At 37.1% G+C, this 22,219-nt stretch overlaps 1 protein-coding gene across 1 annotated transcript in view; it reads right to left on the reverse strand.

Annotated features, from left to right (window-relative positions):
- Positions 1-1,925: 1,925 nt before the first annotated feature.
- The window catches only part of TNFSF13B (TNF superfamily member 13b), a 36,855-nt gene continuing 16,561 nt past the window's right edge, over positions 1,926-22,219 (reverse strand). Inside the window, exons 3-6 of the mRNA XM_004273607.4 lie at positions 20,276-20,332; positions 6,623-6,735; positions 6,385-6,535; positions 1,926-3,288 (exon numbers count right to left, since the gene is read on the reverse strand). Of these exons, the coding sequence (XP_004273655.1) occupies positions 3,176-3,288; positions 6,385-6,535; positions 6,623-6,735; positions 20,276-20,332 (434 nt within the window). The 3' untranslated portion in view covers positions 1,926-3,175. The remainder of the gene's footprint in view (positions 3,289-6,384; positions 6,536-6,622; positions 6,736-20,275; positions 20,333-22,219) is intronic.

Raw genomic sequence — 22,219 nt, forward strand, 5'->3', positions numbered from 1 at the left:
AGGGAAGAGATATGGGGATATATGTATATGTATAGCTGATTCACTTTGTTATAAAGCAGAAACTAACACACCATTGTAAAGCAATTATACTCCAATACAAAAAAAGAAAAAAAAAACCAACTCAAAAATTGCGAAGCAACATGGGAGCCAAACCAAACACGTCAGGGGGTTGCACGGGTCTCCTAGGGCAGGGACATCTTCAGAGTAATATTTTCTGGTTTGGACTTCGAATGACAATAGGATTTATTAAGCCCTTCTATCAGTAGGTCATTGTACCCATAACAGAGTGCATGGGAGGAGCTTCTCTGCACGGTGACCAGACAGTGGAGGCGTTTCTCCAGGCGCCAGTGAGGCCAGCACATTACTTCCTCAGGATGTTCTGCTAATGCACTGAGGGCCCTCACTGGGTGATTAGGTAGCATCACGAATCTTGACTTCGGATTTAAGACAGAAGAGTATCTGGCCTGGGCCCATACACTTAAACCTTAGAAATTTTCTTTCGTAGGAAATCCCAGGATAACATCCATTTTCTGCTAAAATAAATTGGAGGAAAGATAGCAAAGGCTGAACTTGGGCAATCTCACTCACTGTTGCAGTCACATCCCCCCACACCTCTATATTTACCTAATCTTTTTTTTAATTTATTTTTTATTGAAGTATAGTTGAATTACAACACCATGTTAATTACTGCTGTACAGTAAAGTGACTCAGTTATACATATATCTACATTCTTTTTCATAGTCTTTTCCATTATGGTTTATCCCAGGTTATTGAATATAGTTCCCTGTGCTCTACAGTAGGACCTTGTTGTTTATCCATTTTATATATATACCAGTTTGCATCTGCTATTCCCAAACTCCCAATCCATCCCTCTCCCACACCCCTCCTCCTTGGCAACCACCAGTCTATTTTCTATGTCCCTGATTCTGCTTCTGTTTCATAGATAGGTTCATCTGTGTCATATTTTAGATTACACATACAAGTAATATCATATGGTATTTGTCTTTCTCTTTCTGACTTAATTCAACTTCCTGATAACTGCATAAACTTTGACTCACCCGAAGTCTGATTTTCCTCACAATTTCACTGACGAGGAAGATAAGATTCACATTTTAAGGCTGGTTTGAACAGAAAGCAAAATAAGATTTAAGACCATTTTATGTGGCTGAATTCTACACCTGCTGACAAAATATGCTAAGCCATTTAGAAAGAAAAATGTTGCAAGCAGTAGATTTACAAGAGTTTAGGGCACAAGCCTATTACAATGTAGTTTTATCTTTTTTTAACCTAGGCTCTAAGAAATATTTAATCCATAACTTTATATATATAGTATTGAGGTGACCAAATCCTTTTTGAAACATGTAAAATATTTATGACTTCAAATACTTTATATCATACCCTAACACATACTACTTTATCATGTTCAACAATTTATGCACCTAATTTTTTTATCATTTTACTTAGTCTTTTTTTTAATTGAAGTATAGTTGATTTACAATATTCTGTTCATTTCTGTACAGCAAAGTGATTCAGTTATACATATATATACATTCTTTTCCATATTCTTTTCCATTATGGTTTAATCACAGGATATTGACTATAGTTCCCTGCATGCACCTAATTTTTAAGACAACATTCAGTGTTACGGAGAGAAACCAAAAGATGACTAGTGTTAGACAAACAATCCAAAAATGAGGCAAAAGGCACTAACATTTTTTTATTTGGCAATCCACTTAGCAGCAACACTAAGAAAATCTCTGACTTCCTTCTATTATCGAAACTTCTACCTCACCTATCACTTCTTTTTTTATTACAATATTGAAGAACAGAATAAACTGCAAAGTGTATTTTATTTTAACCAAAAAGCCAAAACTATAGAAATCAGTTTTAAACAAAGTTTAATTTTAGGCACAAAATACAAATAATTTTGTTTTGAAAAAAATACCTTTAAAAATATTTTAATGTAAACTGGGGAAAACTAGTGTAGACCAGGGTCTATTTTTCCATCTGTTTAAACAATGAAGTAAACTGTTTAAACTGATGACATTTAAAAATATAAGCAAAACACATGACGTTATAAAAGATAAGTATTACAGCATTCTCAAAAATGAGTCTTTATAAAATGAAAATTAGGACAATGTCTTCTGGCATGTGATAATCTTTGGAACAAGCACATGGGATATAACATACTCAGGATGCCAAGAACTTTAATTAAACCTCAACTTCTGTAAAGCTAATAACATGAGTATTTTTTAAAGGCTGGGATATGTGAACTACAATACCAGCAGTTTAAAATAGAAGGATAGGAAATAAAGGGAAATGATATTACATTATTACAAATGTACTTATTAACTTCTATGGCAGATTTTATTTTTAGGTCAAAACACTTATAGTTATTTCTTTCAATTAATGCTTATATGCATGAATTGGAATTACCCTACATTAAAAGTTTCTGAAGTAACTGAAATTAGCTATAAAAAATACACCTAAGTGTAAACACATGAGAGAATTATTTCCCTCCTGTGAAAGATGTCCAGGAGTGTTCCAGCAGGTAATATATGCTATTAGAGCTAAAAACTGCAAACTTGAAATAAACCTAAAAGACTTAAATAGTACCTATATCCTATTTTGAGTCCGATTGTTTAATGATATTTAAACTTTTAGTTACTTTTTCATGTATGGAATGCAAGATTTCTATACTTTTTTTTTCTTTTTTTTAGTTTCCTCAATATTAACTGAAAATGGAGAAAGGGTATTTAACATAAAAATAGAGGATAAATCCTCAGGTTTCCCCCAAATGTCTTAATGTCCTACAGCCATGGGTGCTGTCCCATAGCAAACAGTGGGATACCATTTCTGAAGAAATGATTACTGCCCCTTTGAATCCTGTGCTTCTTGCAAGGTAAGAAACTATGACTAAGGTGTTCAACATGGCATTATAGTGAAAAGTCTTTCTAGTTCTATTTTTCCTTAAACGGGCTCTAGTTCTTTAATTCACATGACACCCTTTGGCTGTGGTTGTCTGTTAAATTTCCTGTTTTGGTCTAGTTTCAGCAAACCAGGCTATGGTAACTACCTTTTTTTTTTTTTCCTTTTGGTATTTCCAGTTAAGTGTTTTCTCTTTAGAGGTACAAAGAAAGGGAGGAAAACAGCCACACCAAGGTGTGTAAGTAGGTCACAGAAGTTTCAGTGCACCAAAAAACGTGCCGTCTCCATCCCGGGATATTTTAGCATCTTCGCGTGGTATTGCCAGTTGGAGTTCATCTCCTTCCTCCAGCTTTGCTATGCCTGGAAAAGAATGATTTGCAAGAACTTTAAGCAGTTGTACACGGAAAGGAGGGGGAGGGGAGAACATTAAAGACAACTACTTTGTTTTGGAAAAAAATAGTAGGCATTCGCCCTTCAAATTACACCAGTGGACTTCTAAACCAGTTATGATTTGCCTAAACACCACCCCCCCAAAAAAAAAAGTAAAAGAAATAAGCAGAAGGAGTTATAACAGACATAAATGGATGTATCACCTACTGTTCGTAAAATGGAGAATCTGAACAGGACTCAGACATCTAACTATAAGAAAAAAGTTTAGGAATTCATAGCACGTCCCTTGATGGAATGTTATATAGTTAAAAGTAGTTTTGGGCTTCCCTGGTGGCTCAGTGGTTGAGAGTCCGCCTGCCGATGCAGGGGACACGGGTTTGTGCCCCGGTCCGGGAAGATCCCACATGCCGCGGAGCGGCTGAGCCTGCGCGTCCGCAGCCTGTGCTCCACAACGGGAGAGGCCGCAACAGTGAGAGGCCCGCGTTCCGCAAAAAAAAAAAAAAAAAAAATTGGTTTTGCTTCATTTTATTGACATGGGAATCTTTAAAAAATAATGTTAAATAAAAATACAAAAAAATGAGCACACCCACGTATATATACTGCATAGTCCTAAATATACTTTCAAATGTGCATATAAAATGCATAAATTATTTAAAAGTGAAAAACAAAACACTACTTATTCACAAAGCACATCTGCTAACATAGTCTTTCTCTAGAGTACAAACTACGGGATGAGAAGTCATTTGGATTACTTTTATAGCCCTCTATAATTTGTGTTTCCATACTTGTTTTTATAATCAAAAGCAACAAGGTAATTAGCTTCTCAAAACTGATCAACTAATCTTCATTCATGCGCCCAATTTACAATAATGCAGCCTGTGATTCAGGAATACAAAACACAACTCAGGAACTACACTCAGTATACTATCAGGTCATTCTTGACATCATTTTAAAAGAAAAAGATAAAGAAAAAGAAAGAGGAGGAGGGGCAGAGAATAAAACCAACGAAATAACAAAGGAAATAGCATCTAAATTGTCAATACATTCAACTCACAATTTTAAAAGTAGTTGCATTGTTTCATTAACATGCCATGAAAATGTATTTACAGGAACACATCTACGTTAACCACTAGTCCACTGTCAAGCCAAAGCACCTGGGTGTCCTGCAGCACTAGCCAGCGGGTATTTATTTACGGAGCACCTCAGATATACCAGACACCTTCGTAGGCCCTCACAGGGCGGTGATCAGAATAACCAAAGAGTCTGTCTACAAGGACCTTGTTTTTTGTTAATAGACCAAGACAGACAACAAACAAAAGAACATAGTTCTAGGTATTGTTAAGGGTAAAGTGTACACTTTTAGGATTGGCAAGGCATTTTATGACTACATTAAGTAGTAGAAAAAAAAAAGATTGAAGTTACTTGTTGAATGGATTAGTCATTATCATAGAGATTGAAGATAATCTAATAATTTGACAAAGGCTATAGATCACAGATCATTAATTAACAGGAACTCTCCAAATAAAGTCTGTGTGAACCAACTACGTTTCAAAGTACGTTCTATTTAAAATTTCAACACTGGGTTATTGGCTAGTTCAAGTCTTCCAGATTATAGCAATCAGCTCTAACTTTTTCTACAATAAACACATTCAATTTGTTAATGAAATAATAAGATTCAGCTTCGTTGGGCTCCTCAAATGGACCATTTTAATTTTTTCCAGATTATTATGGAAGCACTTTATACACGTATACACCAATGTGTAGCTTTTAATGGTTTTAAACAAATTCGTTCTAGAACAGATAAAGATTGAAAACCTGAAATTTCCTAGAAAACACTTTTTGTAAATAATACTAAGCTACTAGCACTGAGAAATATCTTTAAGGTCAAGTTAATTACTCTTGAAAAGTAAGGCACCTAGGAAATCTGGCTGAGAAAGTAACCATGAGGGGCTGATGATTAGAAAATTTGAAAAAGAGTGTGTTGTAAAGCTCTAAGTACTAATTAATGTAAATACATATAACAGACTGAAGTGACCTCACCATTTATAAATATTTTGCAACACCAAGATACTGGTTACCACTGGCTGCAGGGAAACATTTCTCTATGAAAATTAGGGAATTCCAATTTCGTAAACTTCCTCATCACCCTGTCAAAGCTATTTGTGGCTGTGGATCCAGGATGACACTTGTCTCCATTATTGGGAACTATTTTGCCTTCTCACTTGTTTCATCGTGGCTTTGTCAGTAAACGCCTTTGGAATATAGCGCTTCAAATCGCACAGCCCAGCTGCACCCCGTGTTCCACACTGCCATTCTCGCTAACTGTCTGGAAGGGAAGACATTCCTTGGGGTCCTGAATGGATTTGTCAAAATCACCAGAGAGAAATAAACGTGTCGAAGGCAATTTTTTTTTTTTTCAAATACTGGCCTCGATTAATTTGAAATTACCCCAAGACAAGATGAAGGCTACGATGGCAATTACAGCCCAAACAGACCTGCAATGAAGCGAGCCTGACCTTTCCCTTTTCTGAGTTGAAATGCAGCCTCACTCCTACACTTTCACATCCCAAACGCATCCACCTGGTGTCCACTGACACCAGCAAAGCCACTGGGCCACTGGACCTGACCCTCAAACCAGCTAAAGGTACTTCTTCCGCAGGAGGTGAAGAAGAGATTCTGTGAGTCCCACTGGGGTCAGACTGGCTGGTTTAAACTAAGTTCTGTGCAGCCTAAGACAATGTGTGCTTCCTCTCTGTGCCTCAGACCCCACCTCCCTTCGACAGGGAGGATTAAAGGAAGGGGCACAGGTAAAGTGCCTGGCACGCGCTTATCATTCTCGTATTATTCCAGCATTGTTATTACAGGTTGAAGAAAACACAGCTTACGATTGTTCTAGTGTGGATTGCTGTGAAGTTACTGCCTTTCTAAATGTATATAAAAATGATAAACCTATTAATAATGATTTTGCCTCTATCAACACAGACTAGCTTATCATTCAAGATAGTAAGTACCACACAGTATATTGAGGAATGTCTTTCTGTCTATGTATATAGAACTATTATTTACCAGCTGAATAACAGGAATTATTGGGTAGTGTTTCAGGCATATTTTGAATACATCGGAACAAAGTCACCAGACTCAATTCGTCCCCAAAGACATGGACTTTTTTCCTCTGTATTAGGTGTCCCATGGCAAAGGTGTTATCGGTGTATAAAACCTGAGAAACAAACCAAAGAACTTTGTCAGAAGTCAGCACAAAATGGGAGGCACTGGACAGTGACAGCGGTATTAGGGTGGAACCTACCTGACCGTATATAAAGAAGTAACCCGTTTCTTTGACCAATATTTTATTCTCTTTTTCTTCTAGCGCTCTTCCTCTTTTAAAGCTGAGAAGCCATGGAACAAATGTGTAAGCTCCTACAACGAAGAGAATCATTTATAAGAAAAAAAACTGAGAAAAGCAGTTCTTCACCTCCACTTAGCTGCTAAACTAAGTCTGAAACCTAGAGGAGAATTTCATCTTTGAAAAAAAGGGGAAAAGAAGAGAAATCACAACCCTCCACTGGTTTCTCAGCCATATTTACATACTCACCCAGGCAATTGTCAGATACAGGAACTTGAAAGCAAACACTTCATATGTAATGTCTGGGGTTTTGATTTCTTCTGTATTTCAGCAATTTTCAAAATATAGTCTGGTCTGGATGGGACAGTTTGAGGCCAAAAACATGGACAAACTGTCTCTGAATAACACACCAAGAGAAATTTTTGGTTTTCCTTTGATTCTGTCGGGGAGGAAAAGATTTTCCTCTACCCTTCTTGGTTCTTCTGGCTGGTCTAAGAATTCAACTGACATGAGACAGATCAACAGGAGAAAATCACACAAAAGTTTAATAATATGCATACATGGGAGACTCCCAGGAAGACTGAGTAACCCCCCAAAGTGGGCAAAACAAATGTCTGCTGGGCCACCAGAGACAGTGGGACACAGAGTGGACTCTGGTCGCTAAGCCCTACCAGAGTCTCCCCCACTACCCTCAGCCCATATTCTTTGCAGACATCTCTCAGGATGGCTCTGTTCTAGGAACAAGTCCTCTATCCAAATTCTTTTAGGAACTTAAGGGGAGAGGTAACAAGAAAAACTTCCCGAGTCTTCTTAAAAATAATCGCTAAAAATAATCAGCCTAAATTAATCCTCATGTCAAAGAGACACATTTTGGGGCAGCAAATTTTGCTCCCCTCCAGTTCCCAGGGAGGAGGGAGTTTGTATGTGGAGAGTTTAGCAAAGAATATGGAGAGGAAGCCACCCTCTCCCCAAGATGGCAATAAGACAGAGCTTAAGGAGAGGGAGAGAAATTACTGAGACGCAACCCCTCCTAGGAAATGGTCCAGGAATGTTGTGATACCCATCCGTAATGTTCAAGTTGAAGTGGTTTCTGTTCAGTACACCAATTCTCCTCCACTATCCCTCAAACATCACTTGGGGAGTGGCAGGAGAGCCACGGTTCTCAAGAGTTGGATAAAGGGGCAGAGAGAAGACAGAGGCCAAAGAAATGCATGGGCAAAAGGGGTGCGGATGGCTGAGCCGGAATGCCCAGTGAAAGAGTAAACACTGCTTTCCGGTGAATTCACACGCTAAGGTCACTGGAGCTCCCACCATCATGTTATGCATATAGTGGAGTAAACAGTGGACCCTGAGGCTAGGGGCTGGGAAATCTGGGGTATAAATAAAATGGCATAAAGTAAGGGAAAAGAAGATTAGGGAAATGGCAGTACAAGGAAAAAATAGTAAAATGAAACTGGGGTCATCTAAAATCATATAAAAAATGTTCCCATATAATTGGCAATGTTGGACCACATGTGTCCCCAAGCGTCACCTTGGTCATAACAAAAAAAGAAACAAAATCAATAATAAAATTCAGAAGTCTACAAGACGGTATGACAGAAGCTCAAGAAAAGAACAACTTGTCCTAGATTGAGAATAAAGGAAATGTTCCCCTGCGGATTTTCCTAAGGCGCCGCCCTAGGATGCAATAGTTGAAGATGCTTTCATGTTCATAAACACAATTTCTAAGTGGACATGCCCGCTTCAATGGTGCCCCCAAGGCAAAACCATCCTACTTGAGCTTTTCCCAAATAGGATTCTCGAGGGAAGAATACAGAAGAAGAACCACATATTTTCTGAATATTTCTGAGGAATTAAGAACCTGAGTGGTCAAACAAAGCCACTATACTGTGAATTCAAGTTACAATGAAACAATTCCTTAAGGCAGCCCTCCAGGATCACATTCCACAGACAGAGGGAGGGAGCTGAGAGGGAGGGGTGGGTGGAGAGAGGAGAGAAGAAGCAGCAGGAGGGGACCCCACAGATCTCCACTCCTCTCCTGTGCTCCCCTGAATGGCTCCATCTCTCAGGAGGAGTGAATGCTCCCCCCGACACATGAGGCAGGTCTGATCCCCCCAATCTGCTGTCCACAAAGACGGTCTCTGAGAAACCATTTCCTTAAATGAAAACTCTCCAGGGCCACACACTGGGTAATGACAGTCCATGAATAAAGATCTCCTCATTTACAAATAACAGAGGTAATCTCATCATCACCTGTTTTTATAAAATATTATTTCTGTGAAAAGATTATAATGACGTAGTTTTAAGTTCTGTTTAAATAAAGATCACGTGCCCAAAGCATTCTTTAAGGTAGAGTTCTGAAAACATGAGGAAAAATTAATATCATGGTTGTTATTATTGTAAAATGTAAGCTGATGACTGAACGTGATTGTTTTCATGGAAGTGATACTTACTTGGTACTCTGACCACAAAGGGCTTTCCTTCCCCTTCAAAACTATACCCATCATAGACTCTAATTTCTCTGAGCTTGGGGACTGTTCCTGTTTGGTTCCCTGCTGTTTCCCCAGGACCTAAAATGATACCTGGCCCACAGCAGATGCAGCAAATATTTACTGAGTTAACTAATTCAACTTTAAACATAAAATAATTCAAAATGGTGGGGTGCTAGGCAATTAGTCACTAGCATTCGATTGTTTTTTAAAAGCATTTTATTACCTGGTTTCTGAAACTCTTGGAAATGAAACACCCTCCACTATAGAGGTAATATGAACTCTTGAAGTAAAACACATATTTCTAAAACTGCTTGTTTATATTGACTAGAGATATTGAGTAAAAAAATTTTTTTGCCATACCTGAAATTGATCCTCTATTTCTTTATACAATACTTATATCTATAAAATTAGCCAGTTCTTACCAAATTCCACTGCTGTATTGTCATAATAGAAAGAAAAAGAAGTAGTTATTAGGTTTATATTCTTATTTACTCTTTTGCTTTTGGCATTTCATCATACCTCGCTGGAAATATTCTTATTAAAGAGAGAGTATACATTTACTTGTCTTTATATACTATGTTTCTCCTCCCAACCGCAGCCTCACACATGCGTGTGCGCGCACGTGCACGTGCGCGCGCACGCGCGCGCACACACACACACACACACACACAGGGATTACACTCCATTAGGCCAAGGCAATGACTATGCTGTAGTCACAGCTAGAAACTCAGACGCCAAGAATGGAGCCTAGCACACAGTATGCACTCAATCAACATGTGCTGCTCCATGAAGCTTTAATTTAAGAAAACAGACTGAACAATTAATTACAAGCTAAAGTAATTACAAACTTAAGCATAAATGTTATGTTTCTACATCTTAAAATTCACTTAGGTTTTTTTGCCTGCTAGTTAGACCACAGACAGATGCTAACAAGAAAATATGTACTAAATGACTCCTCTGTAGGACGCTTATCTAAGCTAGTGTGAATCACTCCTTATAGTATCTAGGAATTTGGAAAGGAAAAATTTCAATGACCACAGATTCTTACAGCTTCTCCTCATACATAGAAAAGCACTGAAGTCATTAAACTGAGGGTCTGTTCTTTGTGATTAGCAGTAATCTTTTGATGGTCGACTAAACATTCTTTTCCAGAAAAAAAAAAAATTAGATATATCCAGGTTCCTCCCTTGCCTTTTTGGAAACTTTCTCAGAGCTAACTGAGAGGCTGTCTCCTGGGCTATAGTCCTCAATAAGACACTGAATGAACTCCAACTCATAGATCTTATATTGTGTGTTTTTATTTCAGTCAGTGGAGGTAAATTCTAGGAGTATTAATGCTTAATTTTGCTAGTCAACAGCTAAAATACTGATATATCTTGGTATATAAAGTGTGAACTTCCCAGCTCCATTCAGCTTTAAATACTTGATGTATTTAAATGTTTCGGAAAACTTAATAAATTACTGTGTACATTAATATGTGAAATTAAATAAAAATAATGCCAGTATTTAAATGTAAAAATAATTTACATGTATTTCTGAAAATGCCTGCTTTTGAAAGAGTAGATCTTTCCTGTACTGATATATATGAAAAACTTGTAGATAAATTTTAGGACAAGAAATTTTTATAGGAAAATCAGATCTATTTCATTAATATTTGTTTTCTATTCTACTTTATGAATAGGAAATTTCCTCCCAGATATTTATACCTCCAGTGTTATTTCCCACAGTAATTGAATATAGATGCTCCAGAGAGCAGCTGTCAATCACAGCTATTACATTTGCTTACTGTTCCTGATTTTCTATTTTATTATCTTAAAACTCCTGGAAATAGTTTTAAGGGAGAAGATACTAATAATATTTTTTGAAGATAAAGTAAACCAATTTAAGAAATAGGGATTTTTAAAAAAGAAATAGGGATTTTTTTTATTGAAAAAATATAGTTTAGCAGGGAAATCCACATAATCATATGCCTGATTCTGTAGATGAGGCAGGACTAGGAAAATCAAAAGAAACAGAAGCCAGACAGGCAGAGCCATGCAGGCGGAGCTACCAGAAGGGCAGTGAGAAGCCCTGTAGGAGCTGTGAGCAGTGAGGGAAAATGACTATATCTGTGTTTTAGAAACATCTCTATGTGGTTACCAGGTAAGAAATGTGCAAAACTGGAGGCAAGGAAACCAGCCAAGGTGAGAGACGATGGTGGTTTATACTAGGATGGTGAAATGAAAATGAAGAAAAACAGATTTGTTCAAATTATATATATGAGGAACCACTGATAAAGTTTTGAGATTAACGTACTGACTTCGAGGAAGCCATCAAGAATGACACTCAGAATTCCGGATCGAACAGCTGAAGACATGGTCAGCACTTACTGAAACAGGAGACACTGGAAAAAGACCAGACTTGGGGAAAAGTTCTAAAGAGTTCACGCTGATATGCCACCAAGATACTCAGGAAAAGACGTTAAGTGGACAGAGGTATATATATAGGCTTGGATCTCAGAAAAGTCATCTGGGCTAAAGATCTACATTTAAGCCGTCACACGTGCATGTTAAGTGACAACACAGGAGGCTTTAGGAATGCCAAAGAAATAAGAACGAAGACAATGGGACTGTGTCAGAGGTCTGAAAAACATCAATACTGAAGAAATTTAAGAATAATTTGCAAAGAAGTTTAAAAAGCAGTGGCCAAAACACCTAGGAACACGGTTGGAGAAACAAACCAAGAAAAGCACGTGTTTCAAAAAGAGGGAAATCATCAAGTGTCAAATTCTACTGTGAGATTAAATCTCATCATTGCCTCTGTGAAATAATTATGTTGAAAAACAGAATAAACGAGAGACTTCCACTATCAGTGATTGTGGAAATCACATCTCTCCTTTTTTACCTCCTGTAAATCCCATGAAAGAAACATAGATGTGTGTTCTCCAAAATAACTGCAAGGGATGCCCAAAGCAACTGAGATCACACTGAAGTTGAGCATAAAAGTGCAGAGAAAAAGCAAAGGAAAGAGTCGATGGCCTGGAACAGCCAAGTTCACACAGAGTCAGCAAAATCAACTCGCTAAAGGTGACGAGGCCCGCACACACACACACAGAAATCTACAAACAAACAAACAGGAAATGTCAATGTAAGCTAAAAGAATTTGGGAAATTAGGGGGGGAAAGTGCTCACTTAAAGGAAAGTAAAAGTTTCAGAAGGGAAAATAGGTTTCACACAAAACAAAATGAGATGGAAATTTAAAAAAGAGTTAAGAATTTGAGAAAAATTGTAAAACTATAGAATATAAAAGATAGGTAATGAATTACCAGCATATACATAATTGGAAGGAACCCAGAGAGACAAAACAAAAACAACAAAAAGTCAAGCAGAACAACCACTTAGAGCTACTACAGAATTAAAAGGCCCATTATCTGTCAGAGAAAGTTGATTCAGAGTTTTATTAGTTTCTTATTGCAGCTGTAACAAATTACCACAAACTTAGTGGCTTAAAACAATACACATTTATTATCTCCCGTTTGAAACATCAGAAGTCTCACGGGGCAAAAGTCAAGGTGTTGGCAAGTTGTGTTCTTTCTGGACGCGGGAATGTCCATCCCTTGCCTTTTCCAGCTTCTACAGTCTGCCTGCTTTCCTGGGCTTGTGGCCCTTCCTCTTCCCAGACAGCAATCACAACATTCTGAACTCTGTTTTCATCGCCACATCACCTTCTCCGACTCTGACCCTGCTAACTCTCTCATACAAGGACCTTTGTGATTATACTGGGACCACACGGATAATCCAGGATAATATGCCCGAATTCCTTACCTTAATCACATCTTCCAAGTCCCTTTTGCCAGGTGAGGTAAGAAACTCACAGGTTTCAGGGATTACAGTGTGGACATGTCTGAGGAAATATTTTTCTACCCACCACAATAGTCTACCTTCAGATACATAATAAAATAAGTACTGAAACTTTAAGGTAAATATATACTTCTTTGTGTAACTAGGCAAGATAGTCAAGCCACTTATGAGAAGGAACTTTCTCTTACTTTAGTTTTCTTCAAAGTGCATATAATGCCAAAGGCAAAAGACAGTGGAGAAATTCCTACAAGCTACCCAGGTAAAGAAAGGGTAAACTGAGGATTTCATACCCAGGCATCTGTCCTTAAAGTATAAAAACTACAAGGAAACAGCTTTATTAATGCAAACACTAAGAGAGCATTGTTCTCCTGTGGCGATTTTGAATAAACTAGTAGAAAACAAAATTCAGGAAACTAAGATACGAATGAGGAAACCATAGCAAAAGGACTTGCAATGGGTATTGAATATATTTACTGTAAAAACACATAAAGAGGATGGTTTGATGATAAAGAATAGAACAGTTTTATGCCATGACAATGTAGAGATTATATAACTAGCAAATACTGAGAAGTAGTGGAGAAAAAAATGTTGACAGTAAATTCATCAACTGCCTCATTTGTAACAGCTGGGGCTCAAAGGATATAAAGTTGAGAGATCAAGTAATAGAAATATAAACATTGTAACAGTATGTAGATAAGCATTAAGAAATGTAATACCACTATCCAAAAAATGGATGGTGGAGGACAGGAATGATAGAGAAAATAAAGAAAAATCATATTTAATTTTATTACAGACCAGAGTAGACAATCAATATATATTATCTAAAGATATAATTATAGATGTCAGAGTAACATCATGAAAAATGACAGAGTACAAAGCTCAAAAATAAGTCCCTTTGTGGAGGCAAGGCTATACAATGGAGAAAAGACAGTCTCTTCAATAAGTGGTGCTGGGAAAACTGGACAGCTACATGTAAAAGAATGAAATTAGAACACTCCCTAACACCATACACAAAAATAAACTCAAAATGGATTAAAGGCCTAAATGTAAGACTGGACACTAAAACTCTTAGAGGAAAACATAGGCAGAACACTCTTTGACATAAATCACAGCAAGATCTTTTTGGATCCACCTCCTAGAGTAATGGAAATAAAAACAAAAATAAACAAATGGGACCTAATGAAACTTCAAAGCTTTGGCATAGCAAAGGAAACCATAAACAAGACGAAAAGACAACCCTCAGAATGGGAGAAAATATTTGCAAATGAAGCAACTGACAAAGGATTAATCTCCAGAATTTACGAGCAGCTCATGCAGCTCCATATCAAAAACACAAACAACCCAATCCAAAAATGGGCAGAAGACCTAAATAGACATTTTCCCAAAAAAGACATACAGATGGCCAAGAAGCACATGAAAGCTGTGCAACATCACTAATTATTAGAGAAATGCAACTCAAAACTACAATGAGGTATCACCTCACACCAGTCAGAATGGGCATCATCAGAAAATCTACAAACAACAAATGCAGGAGAGGGTGTGGAGAAAAGGGAACCCTCTTGCACTGTTGGTGGGAATGTAAATTGATACAGCCACTATGGAGAACAGTATGGAGGTTCCTTAAAGAACTACAAATAGAATTACCATGTGACCCAGCAACCCCACTACTGGGCATATACCCAGAGAAAACCATAACTCAAAAAGACACATGCACCCCAATGTTCACTGCAGCAATATTTACAATAGCCAGGTCATGGAAGCAACCTAAATGCCCATCGACAGACGAATGGATAAAGAAGATGTGGTACATATATACAATGGAATATTACTCAGCCATAAAAAGGAACGAAACTGGGTCATTTGTAGAGACGTGGATGGACCTAAAGAGTGTCATACAGAGTGAAGTAAGTCAGAAAGAGAAAAACAAATATTGTATATTAACACATATATGTGGAACCTAGAAAAATGGTACAGATGAACTGGTTTGCAGGGCAGAAATTGAGACACAGATGTAGAGAACAAACGTATGGACACCAAGGGGGGAAAGTGGCGTCGGGGGTGGTAGTGGTGGGATGAATTGGGAGATTGGGATTGACATATATACACTAATATGTATAAAATGGATAACTAATAAGAACCTGCTGTATAAAAAAATAAATAAAATAAAATTCAAACATCAAAAAAAGATAAAGAAAAGTCCCTTTGCTAAGGCAGCAATTAAACTTGCAAGAACTTACAGAATCCATGTTTTTGGATATATGAAATCTAGTAAAAAACTTATAGAAACCAAGGGAGTGTTTAATGAAACAAAAGGTGTAAATTTCAGTAAGAAAGTATTGTGGTATTTCTGCTTACTCATGTACCACCCCTCATTCTCCTGCTTAGTGGCAGACATGGAGATGGTGGCCTGAGTTCCAGTTGGTGTCTTGCTGATGCCAGGAAGTGCAATACTCACTTTGTTCTCAAAACATTGTGACTCTGGATTTTGACCTGCCTGGAGTTTCCATTTAGATGGGAGCAGCTCCTCAGGCTGGTGTCAGTCAAAAGCTTTACAGAAATACACTACCTGTAGCCACCTGTAACAAGGAACAGTGGACAGGGCAAGCAGCAGGCTGACAAAAAGCCTGAGAAGGATGAGGCTAAGGAGGAAGATACTTCAAGGAATAAGGGCTTTGAAGGGTTACCACATACACCAAGGAATCTGCAGTGGATTGTGCATGACCAGAGCAGGATGCATGTTCAGAAAACACCTGAAAAGAACCCTAAGCTAACATCTCTAGTCGATCTTTGCTCTTTGCTCAAGCAGGATGGGAAGTCTAAGGCACAGTTGCTGGTAGCCTAGCTAAATGTTGAAGGAGTGCCCCAGCCCAGAGATAATCTGCTCAGAAAAAAGGGAGTTTGGTTTTTGTTGGTGGTGGTGGTTTTGGTTTTGGTTCCTGGCATTAAAGTAAATCTCTATCGGGATTAGGATTGGAGATAAAAGAATCCCCAACAGGATTACTGCAGAGATAACAGAAAAAAGACTTCAGTGACCACACAGAACAAGGAGTACAGTTTATTTTTTGAAAAAATATTTTGGAAAATTCAATAAAAAAATGGACAACTGCAGCCCACAACAATCAACAACAGCAAACCCTGGGGATGGGATTTCCAGAGTTACCACACTGTAATATTCAAATTGTCCAATTTACAAAGAAAAATATAAAGCATACAAACAAACAGAAAATTATGGACCATTCACAGGGAAAAAAATTGGCAGAAACCATTCCTGAGGAAGCCCAGATATTGGACTTACTAGACAAAGATATTACATATTTTAAGTATGTTTAAAGAGCTAAAGGATACCATGGACAGAGAACTTAAGAAAACTGGGAGAAAAGTGTATGAACAAATAGACACTATCAGTTAAGAGACAAAAATTATTGTAAAAGGAACCAAACTCCTTCTTTAAAAAGAAGTTGTGGAGCTAAAAATTAAAATAGCTGAAATAAAATTTTTACTGGAGAGGTTACACAGCAGACTTCACCAGGCAGAAGATGGAATCGGCAAACTTGAATATAGGACAATTGAAATTATCCAGTCTGAGTAGAAGAAATAAAAAGGAATAAAAGGAAATGAAAAGAGCATAAAGGACCCATAGGACACTCTCCATCAGACTAATATTTGCATTATAGGAGTCCCAGAAGGAGAAGAGAAAAAGGCAGAAAGAATATTTGAAAAAATAATGGCCGAACTCTTCCCAACTTTGTAGAAAGAATGAATCTACATATCCACAAAGCTGAATGAATTTCAAGGAGAATAAACTTAAAGAGATCCACACCAAGATGCATTATAACTAGCAGCTGAAAGACAAAGGCAAGCACAGAATTTCGAAAGTAGCAAGAGAAAAGCAATTCCTCAAGTACAAGGGGTGCTCCATAAGATCAACAGCTGTTTTCTCACTTGAAACTATGTCATCAAAAGGCAGTGGGATGACATATTTAAGGTTCTGAATGAGGAATTATGCCAGTTAGACGGTAGAGTAGGGAGACTTACCTCTCATCCCTCCACAGAAATGCTGATTTAACAATAATATTGTTATCAAAATACCGTGAAGAGACATTCAGGATCCAACTAAGAAGTAGAAGCAGCCTAGAGGAGCACAAACTGAGAAGCAGTCATATTTATACAGGTAAGAAAAGCAATTTCAATTTACTCACATCAGTCCCTCCTCCAGACAGGCTTAGCTCCACCCCAAGAAGACTGCCTCAAGCCCATGATTCTCGCATGGAGGGATGGTGAGGTTGGATTGTGCACAAGGCCTCAGGGCCTCCTAGGGTGCCTTCTGAGGAACTGGTTTCTATCTTGCCTCGTACTGAGCACTGAACAACCAAAGATCTTGGTCCCTTGAGACAGTTAGAAACAAAAAAGGGGAGTGCATCCCCTTATAGTCAGTGATTGTGGAAAAGCAGAGAACTGATACTTTTCCTCAGGAGGGAAGGAAGGACGCAAAGGGGCTTTGCTCCCAGCCCTAGAGTGACTAACACTGAGCACTGCTGACAGTGAAAGTGTATCCCAGTCAAAATCAGTCCAAGAAGATGGGGAGAAGTAGCTGCTTCTTCAAATGCACAGACAACAAAGCAAATCTACAAGGAATATGAGGAATCGAGAAAACACAACACAAAGGAAGAAAAAAAATCTCCAGTAAACAACCTGAGAGAAATGGCTATAATGAGTTGTAAATCACTTTTAACTCTAGTAAATATAAAAGTTAAAAGACAAAAGTATTTTTTTAAAAAAGAATTATGACTACAATAATGTGTTAATACATACACAAGATAAGCTGATGTAAGTTGTCACATTAACAAGCTAAAGTGTAGGGGAGGGAGAAGTAAAAGTGCAGTTCTGGGATAAGATCAAAGTTAAGTTGTTATTAGCTTAAAGTAGACTATTATCACTAGGTTGTTTTATGTAAACCCCATGGTCAGCAGAAATAAAAACCTGTAGTAGATACAAAAAATGTAAAGAGAATCAAAGCATACCACTACAAAAAATAATCAGAGAACACAGAGAAAGACATTAAGAGAGGAAGAAAGGAACAAATGAACTGTGAAACAGCCAGAAAACAATTAACAAAAGGGAAATAATAAGTCTTCATTATCAATAATTACTTTAAATGTAAATGGATTAAATTCCCCAGTCAAAACACACAGAGTGGCTGAATGGATTGGAAAGAACAAAATCCAATCATATGTGGCCTACAATAGACTCACTGTAGCTTTAAGGACACACATAGACTGAAAGTGAAGGGTTGGAAAACAATATTCCATTCAAATGGTAAACAAGAAAGAAGAAGTGGCTTTTCTTAAATCAGACAAAATAGATTTTAAGTCAAAACCTGTCACATGAGACAAAGAGGGTCATCATGTAATGATAAATGGATCAATTCATCAAGGGGATATAACAAATATAAATATATATGCACTCAACAGTGGAGCTCCTAAATACGTAAAACAAATATTAACAGATCTGAAAGAAGAAACAGACAGCAATACAACAACAATAGGATAATTCAGTACCCCATTTTCAACAACGGATAGATCACCCAAAAGAAAATCAGTAAGGATACAGCATACTTGAACAACCCTACAGACTAAATGAACTTAACAGATATATAGAGAACATTCTAGCCTACTGTAGCAAAATATACATTCTTAAGTGCACAAGGAAAATTCTCTAAGATAGATGAAATGTTAGGACACAAAATAAGTCTTAACAAATTAAAGGAGACTGAAATCATATCAAGCATCTTTTCCAACTAAAATGGTATGAAACCAGAAATCAGTAACAGGAGAAAATTTGAAAAACTCACAAATATGTGGAAATTAAACAATACACTCCTGAACCACCAGGGAGTCAAAAAAGAAATCAAAAGGCAAATCAAAAAATATCTTAAGACAAATAAAAATGAAAACACAACATACCAAAACTTATAGGATGCAGTAAAGCAGTACTGCTGCAGTGTCCACACACACTAACATTTACACGTTCAAGGTTTACTGGCATCACAACGCATCAGCCCAAATGGCAAAGCACCCAGATAAGCACCCAGATCTTCCAAGGAGGATCAATGTAGAGCAGCCACCACACCAGGAAGATCACAACACTCTGTGAAATTCAAGCTCACAATGGAGTAGCAGCTGCATTTTTTTCTGCATGATTTATAGCATTTTTGGTTTCGGCCAAATGTGTAAAACAAACCTTTTCCAAGTTATATTTTTTAATTGGTCCTTAGGGTCTTCTTCTGGCTCTATTTGAATTCTTAGGGAACAATTTGCTACCTAATAAAAGTTGCAAACATATGACTTTGGAAAATGCAGAACAATAAATAATAAGAGAATTGCAAATAGTTTATTATTTGGGTTACATTTAGGATAATTAAAGTCACATAGAAAAATAGAGATGAAAGGAAGCGTTCCCAGGAATCACTGCAAAGGCCAATCCAAATTCATTATCTTTCTTGTGTCTCCACTCCTGGCCCCCAGCTTAACTTCCTGACACTTCTGAACTCCCCCTTGTGGTTCACAACCCAAATATTCCCTTGCCCCCCACCCCCCGCCTGCTTTATTTTTCTCCGTACCATTTAATTTTATCATTCTACATTTGACTCGTTCATTTGTTGGCTTTTCTGTTTTCCCTTCATGAGAAGGTAAATTCCATAAAAATGAGGAACTATATATATGTTTCACTGCTGAGCCCCAATACCTACACAGTAACTGGAACACTGTATGTTTTTAACCAGTATATGTAAAATATAAAGCAATAATGTCACACTGGAGATTTATCACAAAAATGTTATATTTGTACATATACTTATTGATAAATTAATATAAAATGTATGTTCAGTTTTATCTTCATCCTATTGTAATATTCTACAACCAAATATAACAGAGAATGAATGTTTGTGAAGAGGATCCTGAGGCACCATAGAGGCCAAAATCATTTCTAAATAATAAAATACTGAATTTGATTTAGTACTGATTTTGCTTTATCATCTGCTACTTATTTAAAATGTGTACGTATTAGTATCCTTAAGGTAATTCTGTTAGGTTATTACATTAGCCTAAATATTTACTCCCCAATCATTTTAAATAAATTCATTATTTTAAATCTGATTGTAAGAAATTTTGAGGCAGATAGGTGATTTGAGATGGAGTTTGAATACAATCTTTAGACTTGAAATGTACAGGTAATTGGACTGCATTGAATTCTAAGTGGAAACGTTCCTGGGAATATTTTATTACCTTTTCGTATGGTAGGCGTGTCACTGTCTGCAATCAACTGCAAGCAGTCTTGAGTGACTGAAAAGCAAAAATATATCATTTTAGCTACTTGAATAGAAATAGTAAGGGAATAAAGATGACCAAGAATACAGAGCTGTAAACCCACTCTTCCAGTGACACCAAATCAGTTATACTTTCTATATTGCTTGTATGCTCTTCTTAAAATTACTATAGGAAATGTGCCCACAGGTTCTTAATATAACTCGTACTTGAAATACAATATGTACTTGAAATTCAAGCTTTAGAAAAACTCTATATGCTGTTGAAATACAGTAAGTATATTATCTGAACAGTTTAGCTTAACTTATTCTAAAATGTTATGCCTGTATAGAAAGCAAGTTTAGCCACTGTCATTTGTTTTTCAATTCTCTCAAATACACAAGCCAAATTATCAGATTACTCTAAAATGATTTTTTGTTTTAAAAAATCTAACATTAAGTAACAACTCACTAGTACTGAAACTATCACTATTAACATTACTGAAAATAAAAATAATTGCTAAAATGCACTGAGCTAATATAAATCCAGGCAACTTCACAAAAATTCCAAGATTTACATACTGGAAACTACGTCATGGAAAGTGTAAACAACCTGTCCAGTCCCCAGGGATAGAAAGTGACAGGGCCAGAATTTAATCACGCCTGTTTCACTGTGGAACCAAAGTCAGGCTTTTGGTAAAATGTTTTGGACTAGAAAGAGAAAGAGAGCTACAACGTCTTTTTAGGATAAAATGGAAGATTTCCCTGACACTGCATCACCAGTAAAGATTCTGGGAAGCATCAATTCACATCACACATCACATATAGAATATAACCCAGAGTATTCCAAAGAATACGTAACTATGCTATTAAATAAAGACAATGCCTTCGGGTAACAGCAAAATAGGTACACTGCCTGTAGGAAAAGGAAACAAAGCAGCAAAGATCTACGGTAAATATGGAACATGAACCTAAGTATATGCCTATTTTAAATTAAGAAAATATTAGTTTAGGTCGTTTATTATATAGCAAATATTTTATTCTGCATTGAAGTAATGCTTTAAAAACATGCTTCGCAATGTATACACTTCAGGAGCTTATTAACACAGTGGAGAGTTCCTGCTGCAAGTCACTAATGGAAAACGTGGAATAACAGATGTAATAATTACGTAATATTCTGAAGCTGTGCAAATGCATAGGCCTAAAAAGAATACTGTTACAGGCAGTGATCACATACGAAAATCTGCTAAGAAACTTCCCTGGTATTTAAAGGTAGAACTATAATGATAAAAACTGCAATTCCTTTATAACCACGAGACTTTTCTAACACATTTTTATGTTAATGTGATGGTTTGGACAGGAGCACAACATTTTGGCCACTTTGTGGTTCTTTTATTGACCTGGAAAACAATGGCAGCGATGTCTATGCCACAGGGAAATGTGACTCATTACTGCAGTTACTATGGCAGACCCTCTGCCACAGAAAATATGGAAAAGCATCGTAACAGGCAGAATAGCTGTGAATAAGGACAGCTTGAAAGAAAGGAACCACAGAACATCCAAAGCAGCCAAAGTCTGAAAAGCACAAGGTCTAGAGTCACCATATTAAACCTATTTTTCTAACAAACACTTCTTGAGGAATTACTACGTGCAAGGCACCATGATAAGTTTTGTGAGGGATGCAAGGGCCAATCAGAGCATGAAAAGCTCTAATCTTTCCTCCACAATGAAAAAGAGGAGGATCTTGACGAAAGTCAAAGTTAAATTTCCAAATTTTCCATCTTTCCTTTGTCATGTGCATGCATATTGTAAAGATTAAGTGAGATAATACATCTGAAACATTTAGTACTGTACTTGGGACATAATAATTGCAAAGTCAATCTTGGGTATTATTAGTGGTATTGTTCTTAGTAGCATCGAATCAAAT

The sequence above is a fragment of the Orcinus orca genome, chromosome 18, assembly GCF_937001465.1.
Source record: "Orcinus orca chromosome 18, mOrcOrc1.1, whole genome shotgun sequence".
Taxonomy (NCBI): domain Eukaryota; kingdom Metazoa; phylum Chordata; class Mammalia; order Artiodactyla; family Delphinidae; genus Orcinus; species Orcinus orca.